Here is a 20,778-nt window from a genome sequence, read left to right on the forward strand (position 1 = left end):
AAGAGACAAACAATCTTTTTTAAAACAATCTTTAAAAAGACAAGGTTCGTGTTGCATGAAAGGAATCTTTTCAAAGATTCTGCCTCCTTATTCTACCTTGACCTTGTTCTTTTTATCAGTCCTGTGCTACATCTGCCCTTTAGTGTACATCATCCATATTTAATAGAGTAGACCAAATGGTTTTTAATTTTTACTTTCTTCTGCCTTATGTAATTTAGTGAATGATAAATCACTAAAACTAAGACAATGTTTGCGAAGTACTTAACTTTTTGTTGTTGTTGTTTGTTTTGGGGTCACACTCGGTGATGCTGATGCTCAGAGTTTACTCTTGACTCATGCACTCAGAAATTACTCCTGGTGGTGCTCTGGGGACCATATGGGATGCTGGGATTCGAACTTGGGTCGGTCGCATGCAAGGCAAATGCCCTACCTGCTGTGCTATCGCTCCAGCCCCAGTATTTAACTTTTTAAAAATAGTGTTAGCACAAAAAGTATTGACAGGACAATTCATTTGTCAAAAAAGTATTAACAGAGCAATACATTTATCTGATTTTTACCAAATTCCATTCACCAAAAGAAATAGTAAAACAAAAGTCGACAAAATATAATGAAATATTTTTATGAAGATTTTTTGAAAGTTAACCATCTTTCCATTTCAATATTCATAGAAAGGAATCAATTAGATACCAAACTTGGGATCCTTTTTTACCCATACTTGTTCAATGCTCCTCAAAATTTAATGACTGGAAACTTATTAATCTCCCTGATGAGTGACCAGAAATACACAGTTTGTGAGGTGAAACAAAATGTTAACTGAGAAGAATTCATTGATGCAAATAACATTTTAATATTTTATTTAGTGTTACGCTTTAAGTCAGATTTATATAATAAATAGTATTAAAAAAGCATATAACTGGTTTTATGAAAAAATTAAGGTAAAAATCCCAATTATCTACCTAAATTCCTTTATGTTGTTGCATGTGAATTGTGGGCTTTAGTTTCATATATTACTAATACACCTATTGATTTTTACGCAGGATGATCTTCAAACTGATATACAAAAAAAAAAGCCACAATCATAATGCATTATTTACGCCTTATAGGTTAAGAAATGTGTAAAACTAACAGTCAATTTAGTGCTTGACTCATGCCAAAAAATATAGCAACATCCCTTATTTATCCCTCTGGGCTCAGTTAGTGTTCAAAATCTAACATCCTTTTTTATTGATCTGAGACCCCAAGTGACACAAAAGCACAATTTATAAGAATAGCACCAGTCAGGAACATGGATCTGCATAACTTTAGAATCCTCTGCCTGTGAGAGAGTCTTCATCCTGCCTGATGTTATTTTCTAGGAAAACTTCCTATTTGATTTTTACTTCCAGTGCAGGTGTTTACTCAAGAAGAAAATCTGATGACATTTTAAAAGAATGAGTAAAATATAGATTATCTCATATATGTTGTGACAACTAGTTTTATAAAGTAAACACGTAAAAAGTACTGATTTTAATAATTACACCTAATAAACTAAGATGTGTCAAAGATTCATTTAAAACATTAAAGAAAAGTATGGCTTTATCTTGAAATTAATAAGCTTGAAATAAAAAAATCTTGCTAGGCAAGGATCAAAATCCCAAAGAAGTATAAAGAAAACAAGTTCTAAATTTGACTAAATAAAAATTAAGAAGCTATGTTCCATAAAAAGTTTTAACTAAAATTATGATTAAAAAAACTCATTAACAGATTTAAAGATAAAACTGGACAAAAACTGCTAAAACACAAGATAAAGCATGCATTACGTTAAATGTGAAAAATCAATAAACAATAAATAGACCTAGAACCAGAAATGAGTTCACACTCAGAAAAGTGTACAGAGAGTGTTAACCTTAAACACCAGTGAAAACAAATCATTTGTCATATAACCAATGATATACCAATGGCAAAACTTCATATACTCAACTCCTAGAGAAAATAGGCAGAGCTCAATACATTCGTGCAATATAGAGTTAACAACATATATATAAAATAAATTTTATTATATATATGTACTATGTTTATATGCATTACTATTATTTGGGGAAGTTGGGCAATACCCAGAAATGCTCCAGGGTTCCTTTTTGATACTTGTGGTACCAAGTGGGACTCCTACGTGCACAAGAACATGCATGTCTTTTTATTTTTATTTTTATTTTTATTTGCTTTTTGGGTCACACCCGGCAATGCACAGGCGTTACTCCTGGCTGTGCATTCAGGAATTACTCTTGGCGGTGCTCAGGGGACCATATGGGATGCTGGGAATGGAACCCGGGTCTGCCGCGTGCAAGGCAAACGCCTTACCCACTGTGCTTTCGCTCCAACCCCACATGCATATCTTTTGAATCATGTCCCTGATCTAATATGTAGCAGTGATTTACTGTATTTGAGTGGCCTTTTAAGTACGACTCTGGAAACCCATGAGCAAAGCCAGCAAACTAAACAGTGGTTGATTGAAAGCTCAAAAATGCAGTGATGCTAGCAGGAGAGGGTGGGGTCATGAGGGCGGGATCTGGGCCATCCCAATTGTGCTCACCAAACCCTCCGGAACTAGCCCTGCAATACTCAGTGGCACAAGTGCTCCTGGATCAAACTGGTTTAAGCCCGCTTCAAGACACAGCTCCCTGTCTTATCTTCCCAACCCTTGCATTTTTGTTTTTTAGGGGAGCCCAACTGGTGATGCTCAGAGCTAATTCCTGCCTCTGCACTCAGGAATCACTCCTGGAGGGACTCAGGGGGACCAAATGTGGTGCTGGGGACGAGATGTAGGGTTGGCAGAGTTCAATGGGGCAGACACTCTACCCACTGTCAGCCACTCCAGCCCCAAATGCTGCCAAGCTTTTTAATGCAAAAGACTTTTGGCTTGATTATTACACTCACAATGATTATTTCACAATGTATTGTACAACAATCCATGTTGTCCAAACCTATTTTTACACACTTTTAAAAACAGCACAGCGGGTAGGGCGTTCGCCTTATAAGCGGCCAACATGGCCGACCCGAGTTTGATTCCTCCACCCCACTCGGAGAGCCCGGCAAGCTACCGAGAGTATTCGATATGCCAGACACAGTAACAACAAAGTCTCCAATGGAGACGTTACTGGGCCCGCTCGAGCAAATCGACGATCAACGGGAGGGCCTTTACCTTTACCTTTAAAAAGAGGGAAACAAATGCTCAACAAAGTAAGCTAAACCCAAAAGTATTGCACAGAGCTACAAGAAAGAGGAGATGAGTTGTAATTGAGGCTTCTTTCCTGAACTAATATTTAGCAAAATCCCTGAACAGGGACCTGGCTTGCTTGTCTCTGTGTTTCTTTGTTTGCTTATTTGCAATTTGGAGAAACCTTTGTTCTGTATCAAATGTGTACTTCTCCCTTTCTCTCCCATCATATCTTCCTAAATAAATTTCAATGAAACTTTTGGGGGGGAGGGGAGAAGTTCTAATTTAAATAGGACCATTCAAAGCAGTAAAAAATTGTGTATGTTATACATATTCTATGTGCATGTATAGTATCCATCAAGAAACACAAATGATTTACTGAAAGGTGACCTAGGAGGACAACAGGCAGCACTGTCCTCCCATTGTTCATCAATTTGCTCAAGCGGGCCCAGTAACATCTCCATTTTGAGACTTGTTACTGCATTTGGCATGTCGAATACATCACAGGGAGCTTGCCAGGCTTTGCCGTGTAGGCAAGATATTCTCGGTAGCTTGCCAGGCTCTCCAAGAGGGGTGGAGGAATAGAACCCTGCTCGGCCAGGCCGGCTGCATGCAAGGCAAACGCCCTACCACTGTGCTACCGCTCCAGCCCAATTTAGGAGGAAAAGACCAATATTTATTAAATTCCCCCTTGCAGCAGTTTTAAATGACAGTACCAGGGATAAGCATTTGGAAGGTAAGCATGTGAGATTTATCCAATGTGTCCCATGCCTAGCTCAAATATCTTTATATTAATATTAACATATTAATATTAATATAGTATTTGTATTAATACAACTTGACTTTGGGAATATACTGGCTTCCTTTAAAAAGAGCAAGAATGTATGCTCCCAGGGGCTGGAATGATAGAATAGCAGGTAGGGCGTTTGCCTTGCATGAGGCCGACCCGGGTTCAATCCCCTGCATCCCATATAGTCCCCCGAGCACTGCCAAGAGTAATTCCTGAGCACAGAGTCAGGAGTGACCCCTGAGCATCGCTGGGTGTGACCCCAAAAGCACTATAGCACTGTAGCACTGTCCTCCCATTGTTCATCGATTTGCTCAAGTGGGCCCAGTAACGTCTCCATTGTGAGACCTGTTGTTATTGTGTTTGGCAGATCAAATACATCACGGGTAGCTTGCCAGACTTTGCCATGTGGGCGAGATACTCTCAGTAGCTTGCCGGGCTCTCCGAGAGGGGTGGAGGAATTGAACCCGGTTTGGCCGGGTTGGCCGCATGCAAGGCAAATGCCCTACCCACTGTACTATCGTGCCAGCCCCAAAAGCAAAATAAAAAAATGTTTGCCCAAGTTATACTACATGGTATAAAATAATCCACATGCTGTTTTCAACTACAAAATGTAGCAGCATAAGAATTAGAAAAGCCAGAGGTTAAAAAAAAAAGATAGCTTATTCTATAACTTCTTTATTTTTACTCATTAACAATGATAATAGTCCCCCAGGAACAATTCCTCCATTCTTTAATGGAAGGAATTTCTGACAAAGTAATTCTTTTGAATTTTTCAATCTTTCAAGAGACTTTCTTAATAAAACAGAATGAGGCCTTTCCAAAGTCTCCTGTTCTTTCTGAAAAGAAAGTCAAGGCACTAATTAGTAATAATATTTAGACAGCTGATTCCCAGGGGAAACAGCACTATGAAACTTCTGTGTTTAATGTCACCAAATCATGCAGCACATCTACCATCATCTTGTTTGCTCTAATATATCGATGGTGGAAAGAGTAAGTGAACAATATCAGTATTCACACAAAGTCCAGCAAATCTGCATTTAACATTTACAGAATTTTCAGTAATGTCTTCCTTTTTTGGTGTTTGCAGATGAAACAAAATACTAATCCCATTTTAAAAATTTTTGGAAAACACTTATTTCATCAGCTTTCCAAGAGATAATAAATTAAAACCTGTGTCTCTAGTATTAGTTTAAATCATTGTATCAAATCAGCATATTAATTGGAAAATTACATAAGAAACGTTGTTAGTTCCTGTTAGCTTACTTCTCTACTGTACATCTATAAGTATGGAGCTAAGTATATTTGCCTAAAAAGTTCTCAGGGGAATTTGAATCTCTGAAATTAGCAACATAAATCACTATATCAGAATGAGCAACTACTATTGTGTAAATCTGTAAAGTTTACTATGAGAAATGTAAGCCAATCCTCATTTTACAGAAGAGAAAGCAATATATTAAGATGTTCTGAAAGACAAAAATTATGCTCTGATAAACAATCAAAGCCATATTCTATTTAAGAGATGAAGAATACAGCAACACCTCACTAAAATTTACTGCACTCTAGCACTGTCCTCCCAGTACATCGATTTTGCTTGAGTGGACACCAGGACTGTCTCCATTGTGAGACTTGTTGTTACTGTTTTGGGCATATTGAATACACCACAGGGAGCTTGCCAGGCTCTGCCGTGCGGGTGGGATACTCTCGGTAGCTTGCCTGGCTCTCCGAAAGGAGTGGAGGAATCGAACCTAAGTCAGCCGCATGCAAGGCAAATGCCCTACCCACTGTGCTATCACTCTAGCCCAATTTATTACGAACAATTTATAGAAAAATATTTACATCAATCCCATTGGCAGGTTTGGGTATTTAGAAAGATTATACTATAACATCTTAAAGGAAGGGCACCTTGGGGTTTGATGAAATTCTATCAGAGGAAGTAACAAAGAATCATAAGATAAATTAATATTGTAATATTTATAATTTGAAATTAATTATACATGAAAATTAATACATCCAGAGAAATTTGAAACCCTAATCAAATGTAGACATTTCTTAATTTAAAGCAATCTGTGCTCATATTTTAAATACTGGAAAATCAAGAAAACAAAATAGAGAAACAAAAAATAACATACCCAGAAGGAAACTATAAAAACTACAAATTAATATTCTAAAGAATAGTTTCCATAGCAAAGCTCTAAAGAGAATGTGTATGTTATTTGTTTAGGAGATGTGAAATGATATTAAATTTAATAAAATCTAGAATGTAAATACAATTTAAACCTTCTAAATTTATATATTTTAAGTTTATACAAGTTGAAATACTAAAATTACAAATTTCCTTTCTATAATCAGTGACTTTATCTCCCAAACCTACATGTTCCATTTTGCTGGTGACAGATACAATGTCAAAACTCTAAATTTTTATGCTACCCACTAAAAGTAGACATTTTGGTTTTTTGTTGTTGGCATGTTTATTAATGTATAAAAATAAAAATAGAATGACTTATTTTGTTTTTGCTGAAAAAATTACTAATATTTTAAAAACTGCTCAAAAGAAATTACTGGAAAACAAGCCCTAAAGATGGCCAGCACAAAATAAGACAGAAAAAAAGGCATGAATATAAAAAAGTTTCACTAAAATTATTATTATTATTCGTCCACTACAACAAAATGTGTCCATAAATTTCTGAATTTTCTCATGAACGGATAATGTCTAAAAGTAATTAGTGTATTCTACAATTCGGAACTATTTAAAAATTTTGCCAAAATACTGATGGAGGGGGCTGGAGCCATAACACAGCACATAGGGCATTTGCCGTGCACATGGCTGACCTGGCCCAGCCGGGTTCAATTCCTCCTTCCCTCTCGGAGATCCCAGCAAGCTATGGAGAGTATCTCGCCTGCATGGCAAAGCCTGGCAAGCTACCCGTGACGTATTCAATATGCCAAACACAGTAACAGCAAGTCTCATGATGGAGACATTACTAGGCCCACTGGAGCAAATTGATGAACAATGGGAGAACAGTTTACAGTGCTACTGATGGAGGGAAGTTGACACTTATGGTGGGATTGGTATTGGAACAGTGAATGCCTAAAACTCAACTTTCATTAACTTTGAAAAATCACAGCTCTTTAATTCAATAAAAGTTTAAATATATTTGCACTGTGCACTGTCCTCCCGTTGTTCATCAATTTGCTCAAGTGGGCCCAGTAACGTCTCCATCATGAGACTTGTTCTTACTGGGTTTATCATATCGAATACTTCACAGGTAGCTTGTCAGGCTTTGCCGTGCGAGCGAGATACTCTCGGTAGCTTGGGCTCTCTAAGAGGGACGGCGAAATCGAACCCAGCTTGACCACGCCTGCCACATGCAAGGCAAATGCCCTACCTCTGTGCTTTTGCTCCAGCCTGCCTGGCTAGCTTAGTTGGTAGAGCATGAGACTCTTAATCTCAGGGTTTTGGATCAAGCCCCACGTTGGGCGCGCGCTGAATGTCTAAATATATTTTAAAAATTAAAAAGTAACAACTAGATTTTATTAAATAATAAAGTAAATCCACATCTTAATATTCTGGTGGCAAAAAGGGTAAAATTTGACAATTCTGTGGTCATTTAAGGAATATGTTCAATCACGACATGTGACTAAAAGTCAAAACTAGAATTGAAGTTAAAAACGTCTATTACTTTCATGAGCTTAGAGTAGAATTGTATATTCTAACCACTTGCAATATGGCTTTTGCTTGTTCTTATAATTAGCACTAATAAATTCTCTTTAAAATGTCTGTTCTACATATCTTCAGCAACTCATATTAACATCTCAATGTAGCTTTAGAGATAGATAATAACTTTGAACACACCTTGATGACAGAATGAATATATCTCTATTCTAGTACAATTTGAAGCAGATAACAAGTAAATTGTTTCTTCTGAAAATCAAATATAGAGCAAAAGCTAAAATCTGACTTAAATATGGTTTTGTGACAATAAAATTTTGCTGTCATACTGGGTGATTTCATAAAAGCATTGGATTGTTTAATAAAAGCACTGAAAACTAGTCAAGAATTTATGTAGGACATGAGTACAACAAAGGTACAATGCTACCTTCAAGAAGCACAGATGGGGCTGGAGCAATAGCACAGTGGTTAGGGTATTTGCTTTGCATGCAGCCCACCCAGGTTCTAATCCCAGCATCCCATATGGTTCCCTGAGCACTGCAAGGAGTAATTCCTGAGTGCAGAATGAGGACTGACCCAAGAAGCAAAAAAGGAGGGTAGCAAGAAGGTGTCCACATTCTCCTTTTCTAATTCATTTTTAAGTTAGTTGCTATAAATTATGGCAATAAAAATGACCAAATTTATGTTGAATATTGGAAAACAACAGGTCTCCAACACCACTGTAAAAACTGCATTTAGTATTAATTTTCAAATGAGTAAACTCTACTTGGTACATAACATTTTGGTATCAGGTGTTTTAAAAGTTCTAACAATAAATTCAACAACTAATTTCCTAATTGTACTGAAGAGGCATAATAATGTAAGACATTTTGCAGCTATTCAGATCATTAAAGAAAACCTGAAAAATTTTAATAGAAAGTTGCCATAATAAAAGAGCTATTATAATAATAAGATTATGGAAATCTTCTGGGTGGGGGGATGAATTATAATTTACCCAGTATCCATTAACATCTCAAAAAATGTGTAAATGTTGTACTGGAGTTTGGCTCTCTGTAATGTATCTTCTGCTCCTTAAAGAGATAGAGACCATTCTCTATTTCAATTTAAATTTTATCTCTTGCAATAGCATTTGCTTCAGATAAGCAACTCCTATTGACTTTTTAAATAGGAGGAGGATCAGGAAGAGAGGAAAAAAGGAATTGTCTTTGAAAACTCAATTATATGTCAACACATGAGGAATAATTGAGAAAGGAAGGACTCCTTTATTCATAGACTTCCTTTGAATTTGGGGAAGCTTCTGGAGGTTTGAAAGTTGTAAAATGCTATGGAAACAGCTTATGTAACAATCTGAGAGGTGGCCATGAATCAGCATTCCACTGGTATAAAGTCTCAGTGCAAACAATCTATGGGTTTTTGGAATTTGGTTTGGTTTAGGGGAATTTTGTTTTTGTTTTGGGGTTTTTTTTGGGGGGGCGAGAGGGGTACTACAACTGGAGATAATCAGGGTTTACTCCTGACACTGCACTAAGAAATTACTCCTGGCCGAGCTTGGGTGACCATAAAGGATGTCGGAGAATCGAACCCGGTTTTAAAGATTTGAGATGAAAGTAAAACACTCCACACCTATCTAACTTGAGGCTTAAAGTTAGCTACTCCTCCAAAATGAATCACACAAGTCTAAATTTTAACTTAGCATTTTTAGTAATGCCAAGTTCCCATAGTTTCAAATACTATTTTTTTTATTTAAATACTTCATTTCTCTTTTCCTAAAGTAGAATATTTTTACCAATGTCACTTTTTAATATACAGCTTAATATGGTCAATGTGTCGTTCTATTGAAAATATTTTGTGATAAATAAAATTGAAAATTAGACTACACAGTATTCAATGATGAGTCAATTATTCTTACACACAAGGAACTATTTCTTCCTTTGTAATCTCCAATTGAAGAGAGCTCAATGTATAGACCACCAGGTTAAAGGTACAAAGTTCTAGCTTATGTATTGATAGCTTGCTTCGTGCTGGCAATTCCATCATTTCTTAATAACAACCAAGGTGATTCTTATTTTATGAAATGCTTGCATACATTAAAATTGGTAACTCCGGTTTTAGTAATTTCCATGAAAATGGCAAAACATTATAATGAAAAAATTATATAATTACTTAAAATCTATAATTAAACCCTCACAAATATAGACATACATCTATACATATATATATATAACCTACACAGAATTGTAGTCAAGCAAAGCATAATAAAGTTTAATAAACATGAACTAATTTGACAAACACAAATACACAATTTCAATAATTCATGACAAAATTTCAATGTAAGAAACATATCTTAAAAATTAAATCCGGAAAATTGAGTTAAATATGAAAAGCATGGTTTTAGAATGCAGTGCTTAGAAGGGCATTTAAAATCAATGCCGTGTATGAGAGCCTTTATGAAGCAATTTTAAGTAATATTTAATAAAATTCAAAATAAAACTGAATGCACACCTTTTAAAAGGAATCAGATATCCTTTTCTAGCAGCATATTAAGTCATCAAAGACACAGGCAGTGCATATATGTATATATATACATAGATATTTCAATTTCTCTAAAATTTGTTGATAGTGTCTCAAAAGGTATTCATTGTGCGCAACAGTTTTACCAAAGAACAATATTTTCTCCAACATCTCCATCTGGTGGCTTAGAGAAAAATCAGATTTTTATCTGCTGTTTCTTTAATATTTTCCTAATTTTTATGAAACAATAATATAGAATTATTTTTGAATAGACTAAGATATTAGTCACTTAGGAGCTAATATTTAAATTCTAATTCTTATGGAGTCAACAACTGGTGTTTATTTCCCTCTAGTCAGTTCATTTTAAGCAAACTTCAGTTCTAAGCACAGCATTACAGCATATTGAATTTTAAGAATCCAAAAATATTTACTATGTCCCTAAAATTTGTTGTCTGTGGTTAAGAAATATACAGTATGTGATACTGCTCAACAGTGAATACTAAGATCTATTTTAATAAGAATATTGATTTATTGAGGGATTTTGTATAAAACCACTACAATAGCTGAACCTTCTCATACTAAACTTCTTAGACGGATATTAGGACACTATGAAAGCAACTAGGACCTATAAGGTTATGTCAACTAGTTGAAATAGCATAGAGGAGAAACTGTCACTGTCCTCCCATTGTTCATCGATTTGCTCGAGCGGGCCCAGTAACATTGTGAGACTTGTTACTGTGTTTGGCATATCGAATACGTCACGGGTAGCTTGCCAGGCTTTGCCGTGCGGGCAAGATACTCTCGGTAGCTAGCCAGGCTCTCCAAGAGGGGTGGAGGAATCGAACTTGCGTTGGCCCTGATGGCCACGTGCAAGGCAAATGCCCTACCCGCTGTGCCATGGCTCCAAATTAATTATGAGAAAATCATTTATTTATTCTCTAATAAGTCATAGGTATGTAAAAAAAAGGGGGGCAGGTTGAGAGTGAGAGGGAAGCAGGTGAACCAGAGGAAAGAAAGAAGGAGGAAGAAAAGAAGGAAGGGAGGGAAGCAAGGAGGAAAGGAAGGAAGGAAGAAAGGAAGAAAGGAAGGAAGGAAGGAAGGAAGGAAGGAAGGAAGGAAGGAAGGAAGGAAGGAAGGAAGGAAGGAAGGCAGGCTGACTGGTTTGTGTCCATTACTAATTTCAACTGTTGAACACATCAAATACTAGTCTCTTTCTTTTATCGTTTGTATTTTCCCAAAATGAAGAGATGTTTGATGCAACAACAACAACAACAACAACAACAAAAACCAGGAAAAAAACCTTTCTATTATCTTTAAGAAGAAAAAAAACAAGGAAAGAAAAGAGAGATGGATGGGAACTGAGGGAGGGCTGGGGGAGGAAAAGAAAGAAATTGGAAATCTGTCAATCTGTCTTTATTTCTTCAGGTACCCATGGAAACCAATGGGAACAAACAGGTACTTGCATTATACTTCAGTGACTGTGAAAAAGAGAGATGTGGGAGTTCAGTGCAAAACACAGTCATTTTTATCAGTTCAGAATATAATGACTTCATTTAGTTTGCATAACCTTAACCCATTCAGTTGATATCCCTGGGCCCTTAAATCAATGTCAACCTTGGCATTTTCGAATAAATTCCCCCAACTCAGAAATTAGTAAACTGAAATCTTTTCTATTGAAATTAGATTATTAAGGCATTAAAAATTCTTAGTGTATGAATTTATCCATATGCACTTTTTTATGGTTTATCTCGGAGAAACATCATGCTATTTTATATATTTGTATTGAAATATTAATAATAGAATTAAAGAACCAAATTCTATACATTGTTGAAGGAAAAATTCTATTGGTTTTAGGTGACCACATAATTGATGCTTCTGATTCCAGCCTATAGAGCAATAACCATAGATTCCCCTTACTGAGAAGGTGAGAATGCAAATTCTTTACAAGGGACAAAATTAAGACTCATCTTAACAAATCTACTATTGGTAATTCCCATTCATTTTTTAACTGTTGAGTTTCCAATTGTATAATACATAAGCATCTCTCTTTCTCTCTTCTCTCTCCTTGTCTTTTTTTCTCTCATTCAATTAATGTTGTATTTCTTTTGCCCTTGGCAAAAACAAAACAAAGAGAGATACAAATAACCCGTTTATTTTGAAGACTCTAGATTGCGCAACTCCTAAAAGAATTAAATTGAATCACAAAAAATATTGTCATTTGTCCAGTCAATGATTCAATGTCAATTCCAGAAAATTCTGTCTAATGAATCTTGTTCATAACAGTCTCAATAATTCTTGAAGTGATCATCAATATTACTTATACCATGGGAGTGCAAATAATTAGAAATTCCCATGATAGACATTGGAAAATATGCTCACTTTTTAGCCCATCTTTTTTTTTTTTGCTGTTCTAAAAAAATAAACCAAGAAGGAATAATTTTGGAATTTGAAGTTTCACAGTTTCATTTCAGCTTTAGCATCCGAGAGACAAAAATCTTTGTAAAACAAAAATCTTATTTCCTCAGTTTCTCAGAACTGAGCCCAATAAATTGTAGGGTCTTTTAAAAATTAAATATAGGATTTGATTACATGGATTTAGTTATTCTTTTAAAATCTGTGGTGTTATGTATGTGTTGTATGGAAACACCTTGCATGCTTATTTTACTTCAATAAGAATTTTATTGAAAATAAATCCTTTCACAAATATTGAGACTATGGATTTAACCTATCCACCTAACATATTAACCACAATATTTGATATTTCCCAAGCCCAAATATAGTAATGCAACATTTGTTGAAATCAAGAAATATCTATTTTGTTCAATTAGCGTATCACTTTTATTTTCTAAGTCGGGCGTTCTCATAATTTTCACCAATAGCAAACTTATCAATCACTGACCATTTCAAAAAATATATAGCTGTCAACTACATGTAAAAGAAATCTCCAATCTTCCAATAATCACATTCTTGCTCTTAAGGTCATTAGTTTGCAAAGAATTTTCACACAATTCCTTGCATTTCCAAAGAGTTTTTCGTACAATGGTGTACATTTAGATACTTAGCATAATTGTCTCTCAGGCAAAAAGACATGGAAACTTGATATTAAATCAAATAAGTAAATCTGGTAGGCAAAGAGACCAACTATAAGAGCCCCCAGAAATGAAACTACAGTGGTTTCTTATGTATGCACAGAATTAAGATTTTTCCAACCGTCTCATATTCTTTTATGGAGATACTTTAAACCTGAGAATCCACTTTGAGTTTCTCTCTTCTCTCTCTCTCTCTCTCTCTCTCTCTCTCTCTCTCTCTCTCTCTCTCTCTCTCTCTCTCCCTCTCTCTCCATCCCTCCCTCCCTCTCTCTGCCTGTATGTTTCTTTTTTATCTCCAGTTCTCTTCTTTCTATGCCTCTATCTCTGTCTGTCTCTGTCTGTCTCTGTCTCTCTCCCTTTCTCTTTTAATATCATACAGCTGAAACCTTAAATAGGTTCTTTTTAAGTCACTGAACCCTGGGTTCCTGGGTTTCTGTGACCATAGCTAACTGGTCCCCGTTCTAGCAGTCAGAGAAAATTCACGTCTCCATCCTTCCTCCGGGCTGCCAGTAGTTTCCAAACGAGTTGACGATGCTCTTGCTCTGATCCTCAGGCTCTAGCCCCCCCATGTATGATTAATGCCTGATCTAGGGGGGAAGTGGCATGGCAACCGGTTGTTTGTCTCATGTGGGAACACTGCAGTTGGGCTTTTGGGCGGTGGTAATTTTCCGCTAGCTCCTCGACACTGTCGCCCAAGTGGGAGGTGAGCCATCTGCAAAGCCCCTCCACCCCCCACCCCCCGTCCCTCCCTGCCCAGCCCCCCAAGGCTCCGGGAGGAAGCACAGCTGAGCACACCCGGCCCGGCAGGGTCCCCGGGGCGGGTGTGCAGGAAGTGATGGCAGCTCGGGAGCTGGGCGGGAGGTGCCATGCCCGCGGCCGCGCTGCCCAGGCCGGCGCGGGGGTGGGCGCGGCGGGACGGCGGCCCCCGAGTCCGACCCGGGTCCGGGCACGGCTGAGCCCGTTTGCGGCGTGCAGCGACGCGGTTCAGGACGAGGAACAACTGCAAAGATTAAAATGGCTGATCGGCGGCTGCACTGTTGCCCACCTCGGCCGGGCTCGCGCGGCTCCCGGCTCTGCTCCTCGCGCCTTCGGGGGGCGGCCGGCCGCAAGCCCGGAGAACAAAGCGAGCCGGGCCCGGGGGATCGGCCGATCGCGGGGGCCCGAGGGGGTGGAGGAGTGCCGGGGGTGGGGGGTGCAATGCATCGCCCCCATCCCCCAACTTCAGGCCAGAGCGGAGCGGAGAGCCCCGGACCGCGCTCCCCGCCCCCCCCACCCCAGGCCTGCGTCAGCCGCGCTCTGCCCCGCGCCGCGCCCCTCGGGTGGGCGTTATGTAACTGCCCCGCGCCCAACTCCGCCGTCCTCGGAGCAACTTGTCCCGTCGAGGCAGCGCCCAGAGCACATCCCCCCCCCCCCCCACCCCTGGGTCTGTAGAGAGAGAGAGAGCGGGCCCAGGAGGGGCCGGGGGATGGGGAGGCAGTGGGTCTGTGCTCGACGCCTCCGGGAGAGGACTGTGACGGCCCGGGCTCGCAGCCCGGCTCCGACGGGGTCCCCGCTGGGGTCGGCCCGCCCGCGCACTCAGGGGAACAGCGTGTTCTGTGTGGGTCGGTGCCAGCAGGCGCTCACCGTGGGGGGCGCCAGGCGAGGCTGGGGAAGCTCGCAGGCACCCGGGAGAAGCGTGAAGCCCCGGTATCCAAGGAAGCCACCCCCAGCTCCAGCCCTCTCCCCGGCGCTGCTGTGCGCACCCTTGGCCATGGCTTTTCGCTCCTTCTTCACCCTCCCCCAGGCAGCGGGGGGTCCCCAGATTTCTCCCAACACCGTCACAAGCACGCGCGTGTGCAGCCACTCATCCTCTATACACACACACACACACACACACACACACACAGAGGAACACACATGCACACCACCGCTCACACACCATCCCGCACTCACACTCGCTGGCTTTCCGCGTGCGGCCCGGCGGAAATGCAGGAATATTCATTACTTACAAGCATTGGTGACTGCGAAGCTGTTTGCTACCTCCAAATTGTCGATGTGGGGTGTCAGCCTGAACTCCGAAGTGGAAAACTGAACCATCCCTACCCGAAATGCACTGTATTCCTGATCGGCGCCCCTGGGAAATAGCCCCCCTGCAAGGAACAAACAGCAAGCAGAATAGTGTCAGAGCCCAGAAGGGAAAGGAGGGTAGCCTGCCTGCGACCGAAAGCCCCGAGTCTCTGAATTCGTGCTTTTAGGACCCAATACACCCATCCTTAGATTTTTGGAAGTCCCGGGTTCAAGGGTCCAAACCTAGCCAAGGGGTCACGATACTGATAAGGGTCTGAGCGCAAGGAATGGGGCCAGAATCTTTCGCCCTTTCCTCCGATATCACACGCTTTGCACTCCAAACCCCAAGCGCATCCGAACAAATGGGAAAATGTTGTTAAAGAAGAATTAACACAATTCCGGGCCAAACACCACAAGCACTTTTCCTCTATTGTATCAAAGGCGTCATTTTGCCCCCCTTTTTCCCCTTTATCCTAAGAAATACATATACATTCTAGGCAGTTTAAATCTGGAATGCAGTCAAGGTATGACATAAGTCTACATGACATGAATTAATTTGTCCACTGTGAACAAAGATTACCACCGAATTATGCACAATTCAAAAGCAGAGCACAAAGGATACCTACCTATCTGTATGCTGTTAGATGAGACACCAAAAATCAGTCCCCATAAAACAGGAGAAAGGAGGACAGATATATGCATAATCTTTTGCATTTCCAAGAAAAGTAGAGCATCCACAAAATACCCTTTTTTGTTTTCCTTTTCCTCCTCTTCCTTCTTTGGCCGTTTTGTGGTCTTTTTTGTTTGTTTTTCCTTTCCCTCAACAAATTAGATCCTCTGCATTTTGAGAAAGCAATTTAGCACCAAGCTGCTAAAAGCCTGAAGTGGAGGCAAAAGAATTCCTGTTTCCCAGGTCCTGCTGGCGGCTGCTGGCTGATGCCTGGCTCCCAGTCCCTGCCGCCGAAGTCCAGAGGACAGGCTGGATGCAGTTTCCAGCGGAGCTGCCGCTGTGGTCCCAGCGCCTAGGAATATTCAGCACCCTCCCATGCACTCACACACACTCACCCTCTCTCGCGCTCTCTTCTCCCTCTCTCCCCTCTCTCTCTCTCACACACGCGCGCGCGCACGCACACACACATCCACACACACACATACACACACACACATACACACACACGCACACGCAAGTCACCGAGAGGGGCAGGCAGTTCCGGGCGCGCGTGCGCGACTCGCGGCAGGAGCGCGCGGCCACCCCCTCCCCCGCTCCGCACCCCGCACCCCGCACAGCCCCGGCGGCGCTGCGAAAGCCGCTTCGGAGCCGGGCTCGAGGCTAACCCTGGGCGAGACCTCGGGTCTGCCGAACTGCGGCACCCACCGAGCCTCTCTGCTTTTCAGCACCGAGGACAGCGCCTCGCTCCTGCCTCCAGCTACATTTGCAACCGCTGCCGCAGCTGCCGCGAGATGCTCCAGCCTGTACCAAATGCAGCAAAGCCGATTTCCGGCTGCTGTGCAGAAGTCGAATAGCTAATTGGCGGTGGTGGTGGGGAAGCGTCCTCTCGCCAGGCCCTGCTAGCTCACGTTCTAGGTAATTTTGCTTTTTGTCTTCAACTGTCTCTGAAAGCCCACCTAAGAAATAAGAGTAATACTGCCGTTCATCTCCTTGTGATCCGCTAAAATAAAGCCAAGCAACCAAACCAAATAGATACCCAGCCAAAAAGTGTCCCCAAACTGTGAACGAGTTAAATGTGATGTAGCTAGGATCAAGGGAAAAACTGAAAAATCAGTCTCAAAAGGCTAAAAACAGGAAGGATCGCAGGACTGAGTCTCTGAACAGTATACTCTGCATGGAAGTTCCATCTTTAGAGCGCTTCATAGAAGGGTCCTCCAAGCCAATTTGCTAAGTCAGTTGTCTGCGGGTCTCTTGCAGGCACCACTGCAGACTCTCTCTTAGTAGAGATCTGTTAGACTTGAACCTGTCTATGGATTTTCAACAGAAAATCCCCTCTCAAGGAAAGGCTCACAGAAGAACTTAAAAGATGAAGCAAGTATGGGGGGGGGGGGGGGGGGAATCAAACCCAGCTGCAGAATCTTTCCCCAAAACTCGACGCATAAGGGTTATAGGTTTTAGTACTGTTACCGCCCCCCCCCCCCCAACAGCTCCCTGCCAGGCAGTCTAAGTCCTCAACACTTGAATGCAGAAGATCTTTGGGGAAGTAGCCTGAGGTTAATGATTAAAAGTTTACAGGAAGGGACTTGGGGAGGAGAATGTAAGATCACGCAGCCTTGTAGATTTTTACGTGGATTTTCACAATACTTGCCAAGATGACACCTTGGAATTTGCTCTGCAATTCCCTCTGCCTCAAAAATTCCTCTCTAAATTTCATAGCTTTTGTGATGCAAAGATTAGAGAAGAAAGAATGACTACTGTACAAGAAAGGCTATTTCCAGGAGGTAGACGGTTGAGTCCACAGTTCTAACAGTATAATCTACCAGTCTTTCAGAACGCCAAGAGAATTAGTTTTACCACGCTGCCTCCGGCACAATTGTTACGTTAATATCTTCTCTGCCGCACCTCCCTTTAAAAAAATCATATACTACTAGCTCTGCTCCATGCTTCTATTTCTACAGTAAATTAATTTTATATGTCAGTAAAGTGATTTTTTTTCTTTACTCTCACATACTGTCATTCTGTAATTTCCCATTTGGAACTTCCTTTGTTTCTTACACTATTTCTAAACCAAGGAGGAGTGAAAATAACCTTAGTGGATTGCCATGCTTGTCCGCTTTCCATAAAATTATTTCCAATTTGTTTCACCAAGTATTTATTCCAGTCTGGTATTGAACATATTGCACCTTTAAGCAGGGGAATGAAAAATGAATTTAGGCTTTTAAAAAATGTAAAGGAAAAGATAGAGAGAAACATATGCATATATATATCCAATTGTAATGCAAATAATAATTAAGTCAATTTTGTATGTTTGGCTTTTATGATGCAAGGAACAAAAAGATATTTTGAAGTTATTTGTTGAAAAACTGGAAAAAAAGAGAAAAACGAAAACATGGAGAAACTATTATATATGTAAATATGTATACATACATACACAGACCTAACTCAATTTAAACTGATTTAAATTAATTTTTAACTGAACATTTCAAGTATATTACTTCACCGTCAAAGATGACTTCCAAATTGACCGAATTAATCTATAGAAACAATGATATGAAATAGATTTTGCTCAATCATAAAGTATATACCTAGTAAATAACAATTCAAGAAAAACATTACTGTTCAGTGTTCACATGCAATGCTTAGATAAAATTTTACTAATCATTTCTTGTAATTCAAAAGCTTTTCTTTAATATCTTTCACAAAGTTATACATATACTTTAACCATATATCTAGATACAATGTCTGCAATACTAGCATTATTGAATTAATCTTAAATTCATGTGTTATAATATGTAGTCTTTTACCAGAGAACACTCTTAATATAAGTTTAATAAATTTTAATTGTCTGAAATAAAAGATTATTCAAATAAATTCAAATGCTAAAATATACTGGATCTTATTTTTAATATTTAGAAACTTCTTTTAAAGATTATTTCTCAAATTGATTAATAATCAATTTTTGAAAACTTCAGAACTGCTATGAGTACGTTTGAAGACAGTGGCTTACTAGAAGATTTGCTATTTTCTGCCCTCTGCTGTTTGATTTTGGTAATTATCCAAACATTAGTTACTTCAAAAGCAGGAATGTTACCGAAACTAATGAAAGAAATAAATTGATTCTTCACTGTGTTACTTTGGTTCTTATTATTTATTGCTGCATTTGTTTGTGGTTATTGTTTAATTATATATTTAATAAGTAAGACTAAAATAAGTAATTAATAAAATAAATAATTCCTATAGGCAAAATTTTAATTCTGTTACTCCAACTTTGTTTTAATGTAGAAAACAATGTTCCTCTAATTATGCTTTAACATTCTTAGTCATCATATATATTCTTGCCCATTCTCAACAGCAGCAGACCTGGGTTTGATCCCTGGTACCCCATACGGTTCCCTGAACAATGCCAGGAGTGATCTCTGAACACAGAGCTAGGAGTAAGCCCTGAGCAAAGAACCCAGGTGGGGCAACCAAACAAACAAAGCAAAAAAAAAAAATTCTCAGCATAGTGCAATGGTATTGAAAGGGAGTTTCCAACTCTCACTTTCTCCCCAGGGACAAGAAGGGTTTGGAATTTACATTTAGTGTCCTAACATTTTATATTCCCGTTTCCAGTGGGACCCCAAAAACCTACCTCTGAAAGAAAATAAGCTTGTGTTGGCAACATTTTCAAAATTATAGGAAACAGTTGACAAAGAAGCTCAGGAATGCGCAGAGTGAGCAGGCAGAAATGTCATCTTTCAGTTTCCTCCCTGAAGGAGTTTAACTACATATTTTCCCAGATGCTGCCCGAGGACCTGTGTTACATCTGCTCAGAATGTAATCCTCATTTCAGGACACTGACAGAACTTGGCACACTTCCATACTGGGAGCGGCTAAGAATGAAGAAGGTGTCTTGCACAATCACAAAGGTTTGAGAGATAGCCCAGATCTTGGACCAGACTAAATGACAAGATTTCTTCCCCTAAACAAGAAGAGTCTGTCGATATTAGAGACGTGCTACTTCATTTAACATCCAGATACCAACACAGAGGGGCCAGATAAATGAAGAAATTCAATAATGTATTTCAAATAAAAGAAGGTGAGTATTCAGGAATAAATATTGATAAAATGAAGATAGATAATTAACCTCATATATAGTTCAAAATAACAGTCTAGAATGAATGACTCCAAAAGAAATAGAAAATCACAGAAGACCAATTAGCAGTTAGGAGATTGAATTTAAAATACCGTTTAAATCTCTCACTAAAGACAATATCAGGACCAGATGAGTTCTCTGATGAATTCTATTGGACTTTTAAACTCTGAATTTATAATAATGATCACTATCAAAGTCCTCCAATAAAATAGAAAAGAGGAAATTTTTCAAACCTTATTTTGTGAGACTGGCATTACCTTGATACTAAAATCAAATAAAGACACTATAAGAAAAAAAATAACAGATAAAAATCCTGGTAGGGTGATGGAGATATGGCTCCAAGGGGTGGAGCATATGCCTGCCATTTATAAGACATTGATCTATCCCCAACCCAACATACATTCCTCCAATTAACATCAACAGTATCTTTATAGGTGTTAGTTAAGATATCTTGGCACTGCGAGATCCCAAGCACCATAGCTCCTGAGCCAATCACTGTATTATCAGACCCAACTCCAGTGATGCTGCCTATTAAAACAGAACAACTGGTAGATTTGTATGCATAAACCCTCAACAAGCCATTAGCAGTGCAACTCAGCAGCGTATTTGAAGGATTATACACCATGACCAAGTGTTATCCTTTTGAGAGATGTGGTATCTTCAACCACTGTATC

General features: G+C 39.5%; 1 protein-coding gene and 1 non-coding gene across 4 annotated transcripts in view; one reads left to right on the top strand and one right to left on the bottom strand.

Annotated features, from left to right (window-relative positions):
• Nucleotides 1-16,499, bottom strand: part of GRIA2 (glutamate ionotropic receptor AMPA type subunit 2) — a 135,294-nt gene extending 118,795 nt beyond the window's left edge. For 2 of the 3 annotated variants that reach the window (XM_056119182.1, XM_056119183.1), the window contains exons 1-2: nt 15,926-16,499; nt 15,242-15,382 (exon numbers count right to left, since the gene is read on the bottom strand). In XM_056119182.1, coding sequence (XP_055975157.1) covers nt 15,242-15,382; nt 15,926-16,013 — 229 coding nt within the window. In that variant the 5' untranslated portion in view covers nt 16,014-16,499. The remainder of the gene's footprint in view (nt 1-15,241; nt 15,383-15,925) is intronic. The other variant, XM_056119181.1, reaches the window with a different exon arrangement.
• TRNAK-CUU (transfer RNA lysine (anticodon CUU)) lies at nt 7,392-7,463 on the top strand. Its single transcript has one exon. It is a non-coding gene; the product is annotated as a tRNA-Lys (tRNA).
• Nucleotides 16,500-20,778: the final 4,279 nt, after the last annotated feature.

Source organism: Sorex fumeus, unplaced genomic scaffold (assembly GCF_029834395.1).
Source record: "Sorex fumeus unplaced genomic scaffold, SorFum_2.1 ptg000039l, whole genome shotgun sequence".
NCBI lineage: Eukaryota > Metazoa > Chordata > Mammalia > Eulipotyphla > Soricidae > Sorex > Sorex fumeus.